Raw genomic sequence first — 14667 nt, forward strand, 5'->3', positions numbered from 1 at the left:
GTCTCCCTTAAAAAAAAAAAAAAAATCAAATCAGTGGGAGATTAATATTTACATTTGTGCTTCAGTGACAGTCCTGCGTGTGTGGCATCTCTCTCATTTGTTGCCACCAACAACAGAGTGTGTAACATTGTGCCTGATTTTCGTTGTGGTCTCACTCACCTGTAAAGGGGTAGCTAAATCATACTGAAGTTATAGCTCACCGTGTAATTTGTGTGACAGCAACAAATACCGTTAGTTTGTTTACGTTTTTAAAACAATGAGGAAGTATGGTGGAAGAGGTCGTGGCCGGGGGCGTTCATTGTCAGCTGGTAATGAGGGTAGTGGTAGTGGTGGAGCATCAGCTGGTCGTGGGAAAAAAAATATTGCACCTAAGTCTGGAGCTGTGGAGCCAGGTTCATCGTCTGGCTACACAAGGCCTCGAACGCTCCCTTTTCTGGGAGTAGGAAAACCGCTTTTAAAGCCGGAGCAGCAAGAGCAAGTTTTGGCTTATCTTGCTGACTCAGCCTCTAGCTCTTTTGCCTCCTCTCGTGAAACTGGTAAATGTCAAAGCAGCGCGTCGTTAGTGGATGTTCACGGTCAGGGACAAGTCGCTTCCTTGTCCTCTTCAGCAAAAACAACAACAGAGAAGAATGCAGCAGGCGACACAACGGGTTACTCCATGGAGCTCTTTACACATACCGTCCCTGGCTTAGAAAGTGAAGCAGTTAACAGTCCATGCCCATTACAAGTTGAATCTGACATGGAGTGCACTGATGCACAGCCACAGCCAGACTACTATGCTGGTCCTTTGACTCAGACCACAACATTGCCCTCGCAGGGTGCTGATCAAGAATCAGACCCTGATGAAACTATGTTGCCCCATCACGAACGCTATACCACCGACCGACACGGTGACACAGACGAAGTTGCACACGAGCTACAAGAAGAGGTAATAGATGACCCAGTTCTTGACCCCGATTGGCAGCCATTGGGGGAACAGGGTGCAGGCGGCAGCAGTTCTGAAGCGGAGGAGGAGGGGCCGCAGCAGGCATCAACATCGCAACAGGTTCCATCTGCCGGGCCCGTATCTTGCCCAAAACGCGTGGCAAAGCCAAAACCTGTTGGAGGACAGCGTGGCCATCCGGTTAAAGCTCAGTCTGCAATGCCTGAAAAGGTATCCGATGCTAGAAAGAGTGCAGTCTGGCATTTTTTAAACAACATCCAATTGATCAGCGCAAAGTCATCTGTCAAAAATGTTCAACTACCTTAAGCAGAGGACAGAATCTGAAAAGTCTCAATACAAGTTGCATGCATAGACATTTAACCACCATGCATTTGCAAGCCTGGACTAACTACCAAACGTCCCTTAAGGTTGTAGCACCCTCGGCCAATGAAGCTAGTCAGCAACGCAACATCCCTTCCGGCAGTGTAGGGCCACCATTTTCCGCATCACCTGCAGTATCTGTGCAGGTTTCTTTGCCAGGCCAAAGCAGTCAGGGTCAGGGAATCACCAGTTTCGTAGTAGGAAACACTGCATCTAGGGCACCGGTGGCAACAATACCATTTCCCACCGTCTCTCAGTCTGCCATGTCCACCGGCACCCCCGCTAGTTCCACGATCTCCAGCTCTAGAGTCCAGCTCACCCTACATGAGACTATGGTTAGAAAAAGGAAGTACTTAGCCTCGCATCCGCGTACACAGGGTTTGAACGCACACATAGCTAGACTATTCTCGTTAGAGATGATGCCCTACCGGTTAGTTGAAAGCGAAGCTTTCAAAGCCCTGATGGACTACGCTGTACCACGCTATGAGCTACCCAGTCGACACTTTTTTTCCAGAAAAGCCATCCCAGCCCTCCACCAGCATGTTAAAGAGCGCATCGTCCATGCACTCAGGCAATCTGTGAGCACAAAGGTGCACCTGACAACAGATGCATGGACCAGTAGGCATGGCCAGGGACGTTACGTGTCCATCACGGCACACTGGGTAAATGTGGTGGATGCAGGGTCCACAGGGGACAGCAAGTTTGGGACAGTTCTGCCTAGCCCACGGTCTAGGAAACAATTGGCTGTAGCCGTTCGCACCCGCTCCTCCTCCTCTTCGTCCTCCTGCAGAAGCGAGAGCTCGTCCACAGACCGCAGTCGCACAACCACTCCATCCGCAGCTGCCACTGTTGCACACCAGGTATCCCATTATGGGGCAGCTACTGGCAAACGTCAGCAGGCTGTATTGGCTATGAAGTGTTTGGGCGACAACAGACACACCGCGGAAGTTCTGTCCGAGTTCTTGCAGAAAGAAACGCAGTCGTGGCTGGGCACTGTAGATCTTGAGGCAGGCAAGGTAGTGAGTGATAACGGAAGGAATTTCATGGCTGCCATCTCCCTTTCCCAACTGAAACACATTCCTTGCCTGGCTCACACCTTAAACCTGGTGGTGCAGTGCTTCCTGAAAAGTTATCCGGGGTTATCCGACCTGCTCCTCAAAGTGCGTGGACTTTGCTCACATATCCGCCGTTCGCCCGTACACTCCAGCCGTATGCAGACCTATCAGCGTTCTTTGAACCTTCCCCAGCATCGCCTAATCATAGACGTTGCAATAAGGTGGAACTCAACACTGCACATGCTTCAGAGACTGTGTGAACAGAGGCGGGCTGTTATGTTTTTGTGGGAGGATACACATACACGGGCAGGCAGTAGGATGGCAGACATGGAGTTGTCAGGTGTGCAGTGGTCGAAGATTCAAGACATGTGTCAAGTCCTTCAGTGTTTTGAGGAATGCACACGGCTGGTTAGTGCAGACAACGCCATAATAAGCATGAGCATCCCCCTAATGCGTCTGCTGATGCAAAGTTTGACGCACATAAAGGATCAGGCGTCTGCAGCTGAGGAAGAGGAAAGCCTTGATGACAGTCAGCCATTGTCTGGCCAGGGCAGTGTACAGGACGAGGTAGCGGGCGAAGAGGAGGAGGAGGACGAGGAGGATGATGGGGATGATTATATTTTTAATGAGGAAGCTTTTCCGGGGCCACTGGAAATTGGTGGCGCGGCAAGGCCGGGTTCTGGTTTTTTGAGTGACACAAGTGACGTGGATTTGCCTGAAACTGCCCCTCAACCAAGCACAACTGCAGATTTGAGAACTGAACTTTGGCCCACATGGCGGATTATGCCTTACGTATCCTCAAAAGGGACACACGCATAACTAAAATGATGAATTATGACGATTACTGGTTGGCCTGCCTCCTTGATCCTCGCTATAAAGGCAAATTGCAAAATATAATGCCACATGAGAACTTGGAACTAATATTAGCAACTCTTGTTGACCGTTTGCTTCTGGCATTCCCTGCACACAGCGCCCGTGATCGTTCTCACACGAGCTGCAGGGGCCAGCAGACCAGAGGAGTTAGAGGGGCAGAAATCAGAAGTGGCGTTGGCCAGAGGGGTTTTCTGACCAGGTTGTGGAGTGATTTTGCTATGACCGCAGACAGGACAGGTACTGCAGCATCAATTCAAAGTGACAGGAGACAACATTTGTCCAGTATGGTTACAAACTATTTTTCATCCCTTATCGATGTTCTCCCTCAACCGTCATTCCCATTTGATTACTGGGCATCAAAATTAGACACCTGGCCAGAATTGGCAGAATATGCATTGCAGGAGCTTGCTTGCCCGGCAGCTAGTGTCCTATCAGAAAGAGTATTCAGTGCTGCAGGTTCAATACTAACAGAAAAAAGGACTCGTCTGGCTACCCAAAATGTAGATGATCTAACCTTCATTAAAATGAACCACAACTGGATTTCGAAATCTTTTGCCCCACCTTGCCCGGCTGACACCTAGCTTTCCTATGAAAAGGTCTTGCCTGTGGACTATTCTGAATGCCTTTTCCAATCTCGTAATTTTCTGCACCTGATTGTCCAGCATACGACATGTTTACACCTCACTAAATGGCCAAACTCCCCACACGGGGCCGTGGTATCGACACTTGGCGACAGCACCCGTGAGAGTGCAGTTTGTCTGAAGAGGTGGGTGAGCCCGCTTTTGGTCGACGGCACTGCCACTGGGTCCCTCCTAGTACAATAAAGTGTCTCTGGCGGTGGTGGTGTGCACCCAACGTCAGACACACCGTTGTAATATGAGGGGCCCTGGGCCTGTACCGCCGGCCACAAGACAGTTACCCCCCACCCCAGCTCAAACAGTGCTCTACCACTTGCAAAATTATCTCACAGCTCCACCAATGTTTAGTCTATGCGCTGACATCCTTCAATGCCTGCCACTGACAATACCATTGTATTGACATTTTTGTTATGTTAGGCCTTCGATGCCTGTCTGTGGTCACTCCTTCCATTAGGTCTCCACTGACCACACCACTGCTGCCCGTGTACCCCTGTAACCAATTTAAAATTGCCTACAGCCATGTGTTATTATTTTAGGCCTTCGATGCCTGTCTGCGGTGACTCCTTCCACTAGGCCTCCACTGACCACACCACTGCTGCCCGTGTACCCCTGGAACCAATTTAAAATTGCCTACAGCCATGTGTTATTATTTTAGGCCTTCGATGCCTGTCTGCGGTGACTCCTTCCACTAGGCCTCCACTGACCACACCACTGCTGCCCGTGTACCCCTGGAACCAATTTAAAATTGCCTACAGCCATGTGTTATTATTTTAGGCCTTCGATGCCTGTCTGCGGTCACTCCTTCCACTAGGCCTCCACTGACCACACCACTGCTGCCCGTGTACCCCTGGAACCAATTTAAAATTGCCTACAGCCATGTGTTATTATTTTAGGCCTTCGATGCCTGTCTGCGGTCACTCCTTCCACTAGGCCTCCACTGACCACACCACTGCTGCCCGTGTACCCCTGGAACCAATTTAAAATTGCCTACAGCCATGTGTTATTATTTTAGGCCTTCGATGCCTGTCTGCGGTCACTCCTTCCACTAGGCCTCCACTGACCACACCACTGCTGCCCGTGTACCCCTGGAACCAATTTAAAATTGCCTACAGCCATGTGTTATTATTTTAGGCCTTCGATGCCTGTCTGCGGTGACTCCTTCCACTAGGCCTCCACTGACCACACCACTGCTGCCCGTGTACCCCTGTAACCAATTTAAAATTGCCTACAGCCATGTGTTATTATTTTAGGCCTTCGATGCCTGTCTGCGGTCACTCCTTCCACTAGGCCTCCACTGACCACACCACTGCTGCCCGTGTACCCCTGGAACCAATTTAAAATTGCCTACAGCCATGTGTTATTATTTTAGGCCTTCGATGCCTGTCTGCGGTCACTCCTTCCACTGGGCCTCCACTGACCACACCACTGCTGCCCGTGTACCCCTGGAACCAATTTAAAATTGCCTACAGCCATGTGTTATTATTTTAGGCCTTCGATGCCTGTCTGCGGTCACTCCTTCCACTAGGCCTCCACTGACCACACCACTGCTGCCCGTGTACCCCTGTAACCAATTTAAAATTGCCTACAGCCATGTGTTATTATTTTAGGCCTTCGATGCCTGTCTGCGGTCACTCCTTCCACTAGGCCTCCACTGACCACACCACTGCTGCCCGTGTAGCCCTGGAACCAATTTAAAGGGAACCTGTCACCCCGTTTTTTGAGATTGAGCTATAAATACTGTTAAATAGGGCCTGCGCTGTGTGTTCCTATAGTGTATGTAGTGTACCCCGATTCCCCACCTATGCTGAGAAATAACTTACCAAAGTCGCCGTTTTCGCCTGTCAATCAGGCTGGTCAGGTCGGGAGGGCGTGGTGACATCGCTGGTTCTTCCTCAGCTTTACGTTCGTGGCGTAGTGGCGTAGTGGTGAACAAGCAGCGCGCGATCTGCGCTGTAATCCCTTGCATCGGTGGGGGCGGCCATCTTCCTGGGGCCGCGCGTGCGCAGATCGAGTGCTCTGCTGCACGGGGCTTCAGGAAAATGGCCGCGGGATGCCGCGCGTGCGCATTAGAGATCGCGGCGGCCATTTTCCCAAAGCCGAGTTTGCATCTCGGCTTTGGGAAAATGGCCGCCGCGATCTCTAATGCGCACGCGCGGCATCCCGCGGCCATTTTCCTGAAGCCCCATGCAGCAGAGCACTCGATCTGCGCACGCGCGGCCCCAGGAAGATGGCCGCCCCCACCGATGCAAGGGATTACAGCGCAGATCGCGCGCTGCTTGTTCACCACTACGCCACTACGCCACCAACGTAAAGCTGAGGAAGAACCAGCGATGTCACCACGCCCTCCTGACCTGACCAGCCTGATTGACAGGCGAAAACGGCGACTTTGGTAAGTTATTTCTCAGCATAGGTTTGGAATCGGGGTACACTACATACACTATAGGAACACACAGCGCAGGCCCTATTTAACAGTATTTATAGCTCAATCTCAAAAAACGGGGTGACAGGTTCCCTTTAAAATTGCCTACAGCCATGTGTTATTATTTTAGGCCTTCGATGCCTGTCTGCGGTCACTCCTTCCACTAGGCCTCCACTGACCACACCACTGCTGCCCGTGTACCCCTGGAACCAATTTAAAATTGCCTACAGCCATGTGTTATTATTTTAGGCCTTCGATGCCTGTCTGCGGTCACTCCTTCCACTAGGCCTCCACTGACCACACCACTGCTGCCCGTGTACCGCTGGAACCAATTTAAAATTGCCTACAGCCATGTGTTATTATTTTAGGCCTTCGATGCCTGTCTGTGGTCACTCCTTCCACTAGGCCTCCACTGACCACACCACTGCTGCCCGTGTACCCCTGTAACCAATTTAAAATTGCCTACAGCCATGTGTTATTATTTTAGGCCTTCGATGCCTGTCTGCGGTGACTCCTTCCACTAGGCCTCCACTGACCACACCACTGCTGCCCGTGTACCCCTGTAACCAATTTAAAATTGCCTACAGCCATGTGTTATTATTTTAGGCCTTCGATGCCTGTCTGCGGTCACTCCTTCCACTAGGCCTCCACTGACCACACCACTGCTGCCCGTGTACCCCTGGAACCAATTTAAAATTGCCTACAGCCATGTGTTATTATTTTAGGCCTTCGATGCCTGTCTGCGGTCACTCCTTCCACTAGGCCTCCACTGACCACACCACTGCTGCCCGTGTACCCCTGGAACCAATTTAAAATTGCCTACAGCCATGTGTTATTATTTTAGGCCTTCGATGCCTGTCTGCGGTCACTCCTTCCACTAGGCCTCCACTGACCACACCACTGCTGCCCGTGTACCCCTGGAACCAATTTAAAATTGCCTACAGCCATGTGTTATTATTTTAGGCCTTCGATGCCTGTCTGCGGTCACTCCTTCCACTAGGCCTCCACTGACCACACCACTGCTGCCCGTGTACCCCTGGAACCAACATCAGAAAATATAAAAATAAGTATTTTGCTTATAAAAAAGAAAATACTGGAGAGATATCAAATGCAGACATTTTAACATTAAAAACAAACACATACAACAAAAATCTGGTACAGTACTAAAAATGGCCACCAGCTACAATAACTTTCTCCTGCAAGTAGTTAACTGAAAGGTTTTTTCAATTTTAAACACAGATATGGCATCTACCGAGTGTTGTCCTGTCGCGTCTTCTTTATATTATTGCCAAGAAGATGCAAAACAATGAAAATAATAAAATCATTATTTACCAAAAAAATAGAGTAAGTCAAAACCACATTGCAAATAAACATTCATTACAAATAAAGAAGCAGGGCGCGTCCGAGGGTGAGTATATACCTAATAAGAATATAATCACCCTCGGACGCGCCCTGCTTCTTTCCGACAGCCTTCCTTCCTAAGAATCAGCCCTTCCGTGGTGTAGAGAGAGGGTTTGTTACACTCCAAGGTGTTCCCCAGGTTGCCTTTCCTGAGCTTCGATCTTCCGGCTCTCGTTTAGTAGTTGTTGGAAACTACGCTGCATTGGGCCTACAAATTGGGTATGGGGTGTAGAGAGATGGTGTGTTCCACTCCAAGGTGTTCCCCAGGTTGCCTTTCCTGAGCTTCGATCTTCCGGCTCTCGTTTAGTAGTTGTTGGAAACTACGCTGCATTAGGCCTACAAATTGGGTATGGGGTGTAGAGAGATGGTGTGTTCCACTGTAGAGAGATGGTGTGTTCCACTCCAAGGTGTTCCCCAGGTTTCCTCGCCAATGCTTCGATCATCATGCTCTCGTTTAGTAGTTGTTGGAAACTACGCTGCATTAGGCCTACAAATTGGGTATGGGGTGTAGAGAGATGGTGTGTTCCACTCCAAGGTGTTCCCCAGGTTTCCTCTCCATTGCTTCGATCTTCATGCTCTCGTTTAGTAGTTGTTGGAAACTACGCTGCATTAGGCCTACAAATTGGGTATGGGGTGTAGAGAGATGGTGTGTTACACTCCAAAGTGTTCCCCAGGTTTCCTCTCCATTGCTTCGATCTTCCGGCTCTCGTTTAGTAGTTGTTGGAAACTACGCTGCATTAGGCCTACAAATTGGGTATGGGGTGTAGAGAGATGGTGTGTTACACTCCAAGGTGTTCCCCAGGTTTCCTCTCCATTGCTTCGATCTTCCGGCTCTCGTTTAGTAGTTGTTGGAAACTACGCTGCATTAGGCCTACAAATTGGGTATGGGGTGTAGAGAGATGGTGTGTTACACTCCAAGGTGTTCCCCAGGTTTCCTCTCCATTGCTTCGATCTTCCGGCTCTCGTTTAGTAGTTGTTGGAAACTACGCTGCATTAGGCCTACAAATTGGGTATGGGGTGTAGAGAGATGGTGTGTTACACTCCAAGGTGTTCCCCAGGTTTCCTCTCCATTGCTTCGATCTTCTGGCTCTCGTTTAGTAGTTGTTGGAAACTACGCTGCATTAGGCCTACAAATTGGGTATGGGGTGTAGAGAGATGGTGTGTTCCACTCCAAGGTGTTCCCCAGGTTGCCTTTCCTGAGCTTCGATCTTCCGGCTCTCGTTTAGTAGTTGTTGGAAACTACGCTGCATTAGGCCTACAAATTGGGTATGGGGTGTAGAGAGATGGTGTGTTCCACTGTAGAGAGATGGTGTGTTCCACTCCAAGGTGTTCCCCAGGTTTCCTCGCCAATGCTTCGATCATCATGCTCTCGTTTAGTAGTTGTTGGAAACTACGCTGCATTAGGCCTACAAATTGGGTATGGGGTGTAGAGAGATGGTGTGTTCCACTCCAAGGTGTTCCCCAGGTTTCCTCTCCATTGCTTCGATCTTCATGCTCTCGTTTAGTAGTTGTTGGAAACTACGCTGCATTAGGCCTACAAATTGGGTATGGGGTGTAGAGAGATGGTGTGTTACACTCCAAGGTGTTCCCCAGGTTTCCTCTCCATTGCTTCGATCTTCCGGCTCTCGTTTAGTAGTTGTTGGAAACTACGCTGTATTAGGCCTACAAATTGGGTATGGGGTGTAGAGAGATGGTGTGTTACACTCCAAGGTGTTCCCCAGGTTTCCTCTCCATTGCTTCGATCTTCCGGCTCTCGTTTAGTAGTTGTTGGAAACTACGCTGCATTAGGCCTACAAATTGGGTATGGGGTGTAGAGAGATGGTGTGTTACACTCCAAGGTGTTCCCCAGGTTTCCTCTCCATTGCTTCGATCTTCATGCTCTCGTTTAGTAGTTGTTGGAAACTACGCTGCATTAGGCCTACAAATTGGGTATGGGGTGTAGAGAGATGGTGTGTTCCACTCCAAGGTGTTCTCCAGGTTGCCTTTCCTGAGCTTCGATCTTCCGGCTCTCGTTTAGTAGTTGTTGGAAACTACACTGCATTAGGCCTACAAATTGGGTATGGGGTGTAGAGAGATGGTGTGTTCCACTCCAAGGTGTTCTCCAGGTTGCCTTTCCTGAGCTTCGATCTTCCGGCTCTCGTTTAGTAGTTCTTGGAAACTACACTGCATTAGGCCTACAAATTGGGTATGGGGTGTAGAGAGATGGTGTGTTCCACTCCAAGGTGTTCTCCAGGTTGCCTTTCCTGAACTTCTATCTTCAGGCTCTCATTAAATTGTGGTTAAACGGAACAACTGCATTTGGCGTACTAGTTGGTTTGGGGCCTACTATCGGTGTCTGCCACTCCTTGCTGTTCTCCTGGTTTCCTGTCCTGAAATTCCGTTTTCAGGCGCTCGTTAAGTAGTTGTTAATGTTAGACTGCATTTGGCCTACTAGTTGGGTTGGGGCCTACTATCGGTGTCTGCCACTCCTTGCTGTTCTCCTCCACTGAACAAAGCTGTGCCGCCTGTTTACTACGGTTGCCAATTTTGAACTGCATTTCGACTACTTACTGATTTGGGCCTACTCTCTGTGTCAGCCTCTCATTCCAGTTGTCCTCCACTGCAATGCCCCCTGGTTATTCCTGTGTTACCAATTTTGAACTGCATTTAGCCAACTTTATTCTTTGGGCCTATATCTGTGTTTCCTCCTCATCCTGCCCATTGCCCAGCCAGTGATAGATGAGTCTGCTGGTACATTGACCCATAACGCAACATTCCCCGTGCACGCTACACAACAACATTGTGACCCTGCTGAAAGTCAGGTTGCTCTTCCCGCATACCATACCACCTTACACGGGGACAAAGAGGAAGGTGCAGATGAAAGTGCAGGTTCCTTCATCAGGTGGGGGGAGGAATACTAGTTGGCGACGTCACTGGCACAGGGCCTCTCATAGTACGCAAAAGTGTTGCTGCCGGTGGGAGGCGCCCCCGCCGTGCAAACACACCGCTGTACTTTGAGGGGCCCTGTGCCAGTGCCAATGCCAACGAGTGGGCCCCCCCTGCTTGCTCAGGTTCACAGCACTTGCAAAGTTGAAATACTTACCTCTCCCTGCTCCACTGCCGTGACGTGGTCCAGATTTCCTGGGCCCACTAATTACTTGAACCAGCCCTACCCACCACAACTTTAGCCAAATGACCCCCAATTTCAAATGCCTTCCAATTATTATAAGGTAAATTACGCTTGACAAGCTTCATTAAGAAGAATGGATGGTTTTGACATTAAAATGGGCACTCTAGGTGTTTTCCTGGCCCCCACTCACTGCCGACTATGCTGCCCCATTGACTTGCATTGGGTTTCGTGTTTCGGTCGATCCCGACTTTACGTCATAATCGGCCGATTTCACTCGACCCGACTTTTGAGATAGTCGGGTTTCGCGAAACCCGGCTCGACTCTAAAAAGGTCAAGGTCGCTCAACTCTAGCACAGATGAAAACTCCTATTACAAGTCTGTGTCAGGGAAGGACAAGTACAGCACACAGATGGCATCCGTGTACTATCCGTGTGCTGTCCATATTTAACGTTAAGTATAGAAGCTTTAAAATGTATTTATTTATCCATTAGTGAAAATCACTGACACTTTGATCTAAAACACTGATGAGACACATACCTTTTTTTGCGAAGATAAAAACACTACCGTCTAAATGAGGCTTTATGTAGAAATGCATATACCTCGTGGAAATGAATATGTAAAACCTGTGGAGAACACTGTAAGAAGTCACTTGATTTAACTGCACTAAATTGAATTAGTTGTCTGAGTAACTTCAGGTTTCAATTGATATTGCGCATTTAGTTAAATGAGAAATGAATATGGATAGCTGTGCATATAAATGAACATACCCTGTGCAGAATTTGCATGATGTTTTTACGTTTAGGCCACGTGCACATGGTGGGTATTTGGTGATTTTTTTTACTCAGTATGTGTAAGCCAAAACCAGGAGAGGAACAATCAGAAGAAAAGTATAATAGAAATACGTCACTACTTCTGTATTTATCACCCACTCCTGATATTAGCATGCAAATAGTGAGGTAAAGATGTCTGCAATTTGTCTTGACATGCTGTATTTCAGCTTCTGGGCCAAATCCTGACTTACAACAATTATCTAACCAGTGCTTGGAGCTACATTTTTGTGCTTGTTTGTCCACCCACTTTTTGAGGATACACCACAGGTTCTCAATGGGTTTGCGATTTGGGGAATTTCCTTGCCATGGACCTAAACTTTAATGTTTTATTCACAAAGTCACTTTAGTTATCACTTTTGCCATGTGACATGGTGCTACATAATGCAGGACACAGCATTGTTCATCATCAAATTACTTCAGGATCAGTGGGAGAAGTTGCTCTTGCAGGATATTTAGATCCCATTCTTTATTCATGGCAGTGTTCTTAGGCAATATTGTGAGTGAGCCCATTCCCTTGGTTGAAAAGTTGGCATAACACACGATGTATGGTAGCTCTCAACTTTTCTTCTCTGGATAACTATTCTTCCAGATGTCCCAAATAGTCTGAAGAAGGGGCTTGATTGGAGAAAATAACTTTACTCCGGTCCTCTGCAGTACAATTACATTCTTTGAATTTATTTTGTGAATGCGTTTCCAGAAGCTGATATCCAACATGGCAGGACGAATGGCAGAAGTCTTGGAAAAAAAGGGAGAACACTGTAAATATATAGACTTTAAATAAACTTGCATTTGTTCATAAAAAAGTAAACTTATGAAATGCACATAGTTGTATACTGAAAGAGCAAAGTGGACACTAAAGCTGCAAACTTTGTGAAAATCAAAATGTGTTTCAATGTAAAACTTTTGACCATCACTATACAGTCATCTCTGCATTGAGAACACAGATCTGGAACCTCTCATTCTCTGTTCTATTTTTTTTAACACAGATATCATGTACATCCTGAACATATTGACAAATGGAATATATCACAGCATCAGAAACACTGAATTCAAATCTTTATTTTGCAGCTTAAACAGACAACAACATAAATAAAACCTATGCAAACACTCATTTTATCAACATGAATATATCTTTGAAGTATTTTCTGAATTTCTAAGAATTATTCCTATTTTAGGTCAGAAGAAAAAGATGATAATGTGGAAGCTACAAGGTAGGGATTGTATTTCAGATTTGTTTTAATACACTAGGCAATTATTTTGAATATTGTACTTGTACATGCATGTTACTGACCTGATTTTATATAGACTACTACTTATACAAATAGAACAATTATTTAATTTTATTGTAGTATTCCACAGGCGGAAGATCTGTCTACGAAATGAAACTTTGTAAACAAGACCGACTTGACGTTCCTCTTTAACCATCCTCATACTGCCATTGAAGGTCCCTGTCTGAATTTTCACTGTCAAGGAACTTTTGATCATATGCATAAAAAAATGTTTCTCAGTACAGAAATTGAGTGTAATGTCAATTTTATTCTATGAATTACATGTATCCTTCGTAAAGTTGAAGAATTGATTTACTTCCAATGACAGCCAATCAACATACTAAAGCTTTTCAGCTTTTGAACATTTAATGCATGTATGCCAGTTTGGGGATTCTGAAGCTTACAACAAATGATGGAATATGCTTTATGCATTATAAGATACAGAAGAGAAAAGTAATATGGGGAAAAAACCTTAGCATAATTTTGGAAAAGACATGGGAACCACTCAGAACAAGATTTGCAGAAAAAGAGGCTGATTCGTATCTTAGGAAACAGAGAAGATAATTTTTGAAATACTTGATCATATCTATTTGGTAACATTTGAAGCATTGTGATCACTTTTAATACATCTGAAAAGAAAAAGTAAAGGGCAAATGGAAGTATTTGTCCAACAATATGTGGTCTATCATCCTTATAATGTTATTTGTGAGAACTAAAAGCAAAATATTCTGATGAAAGTTTGTAATTTGCAGTATGTGTTTATCTCCTGTATATTAAGTCTATAATTAATTTCTATTTGAATTTCATAATTATGTAAAAAGATCAGTCAGAAAACGTGTACAGCAACTTGCGCATAAAATGTTACATAAAATAAAGTCAGTAACTTAGCAAATGCATCGCATTACTTATAGTGTTCTGATTTTGATTTACTGTCTTTATTGTAGTCCAGAATTACACCTAAAGTCCTGCTGAATTATATTGTAAGACTTTATCTAAGCTGTTAAGACGACCTTCTGAACTGTGAATGCAGCTATAAATGTTATATAATACATGATCAGGGTAATGAAAGTAAAGCAACGTATTTCTATGCTTTCTTAAAATGTAGCAAAACTTTGAAAATATTTTTGATATATTGTAGCCCCTCTGTTGCACTGTTGATGTGTGCTAGACGATGTCCTGACTGCCCCACAGACCCCTACCAATCAACAGGGCAGCAAAGGTTTCAACGTTTCAAAGAACTTTAGCTTTTTACATACCCATGTATATTTAAATATTTATATATGGCTTTAAAGGTAGATCATCATCTTAACACCAGTGTCTAGGCTATTAAACATTGCAACATCTTTTTTATTGCATGGTTATAAAAAATAGCAAACTGACCTTTCCTGATCTAATTATCTAGTTCAGATAAACTGAGAATAATAAATCCAGTTTGGCTTTTGTGACTATTTTTTTTATTGCTGACTCCACAAGAGCAGTATGAATCCATTTGTTTTCTTAATTTCTTTACACCAATACAACAGCTATAATTGTTAATTCTAGGATAAGCGCTTGTTATTGGTTCCATATCATTATATACCATCATGGTTTGTTGTGCAGGCACAGATGTGTCAATAAGTAACTGCTATCCACTTCTCTCATGCTGCATGTGTCTCTACAATTTGTTTTTAGTACACAGTATTATGAGTGTTAATGCCAGAGATTATTTTTTAGAATCTGTAATATAAATGATTAGGTTATGAATAATTGTCAGAAATTAGTTTCACCTATA

The 14667-nt window shown here is 45.9% G+C and overlaps 1 protein-coding gene across 1 annotated transcript in view; it reads left to right on the forward strand.

The window, feature by feature from the left end:
* ATCAY (ATCAY kinesin light chain interacting caytaxin) overlaps positions 1-13792 on the forward strand; it is a 322397-nt gene extending 308605 nt beyond the window's left edge. The window contains exons 11-12 of the mRNA XM_069767815.1: positions 12804-12839; positions 12978-13792. Coding sequence (XP_069623916.1) covers positions 12804-12839; positions 12978-13011 — 70 coding nt within the window. The 3' untranslated portion in view covers positions 13012-13792. The remainder of the gene's footprint in view (positions 1-12803; positions 12840-12977) is intronic.
* The last annotated feature ends 875 nt before the right edge of the window (positions 13793-14667 follow it).

The sequence above is a fragment of the Ranitomeya imitator genome, chromosome 1 (genome assembly GCF_032444005.1).
Source record: "Ranitomeya imitator isolate aRanImi1 chromosome 1, aRanImi1.pri, whole genome shotgun sequence".
Lineage (NCBI taxonomy): Eukaryota > Metazoa > Chordata > Amphibia > Anura > Dendrobatidae > Ranitomeya > Ranitomeya imitator.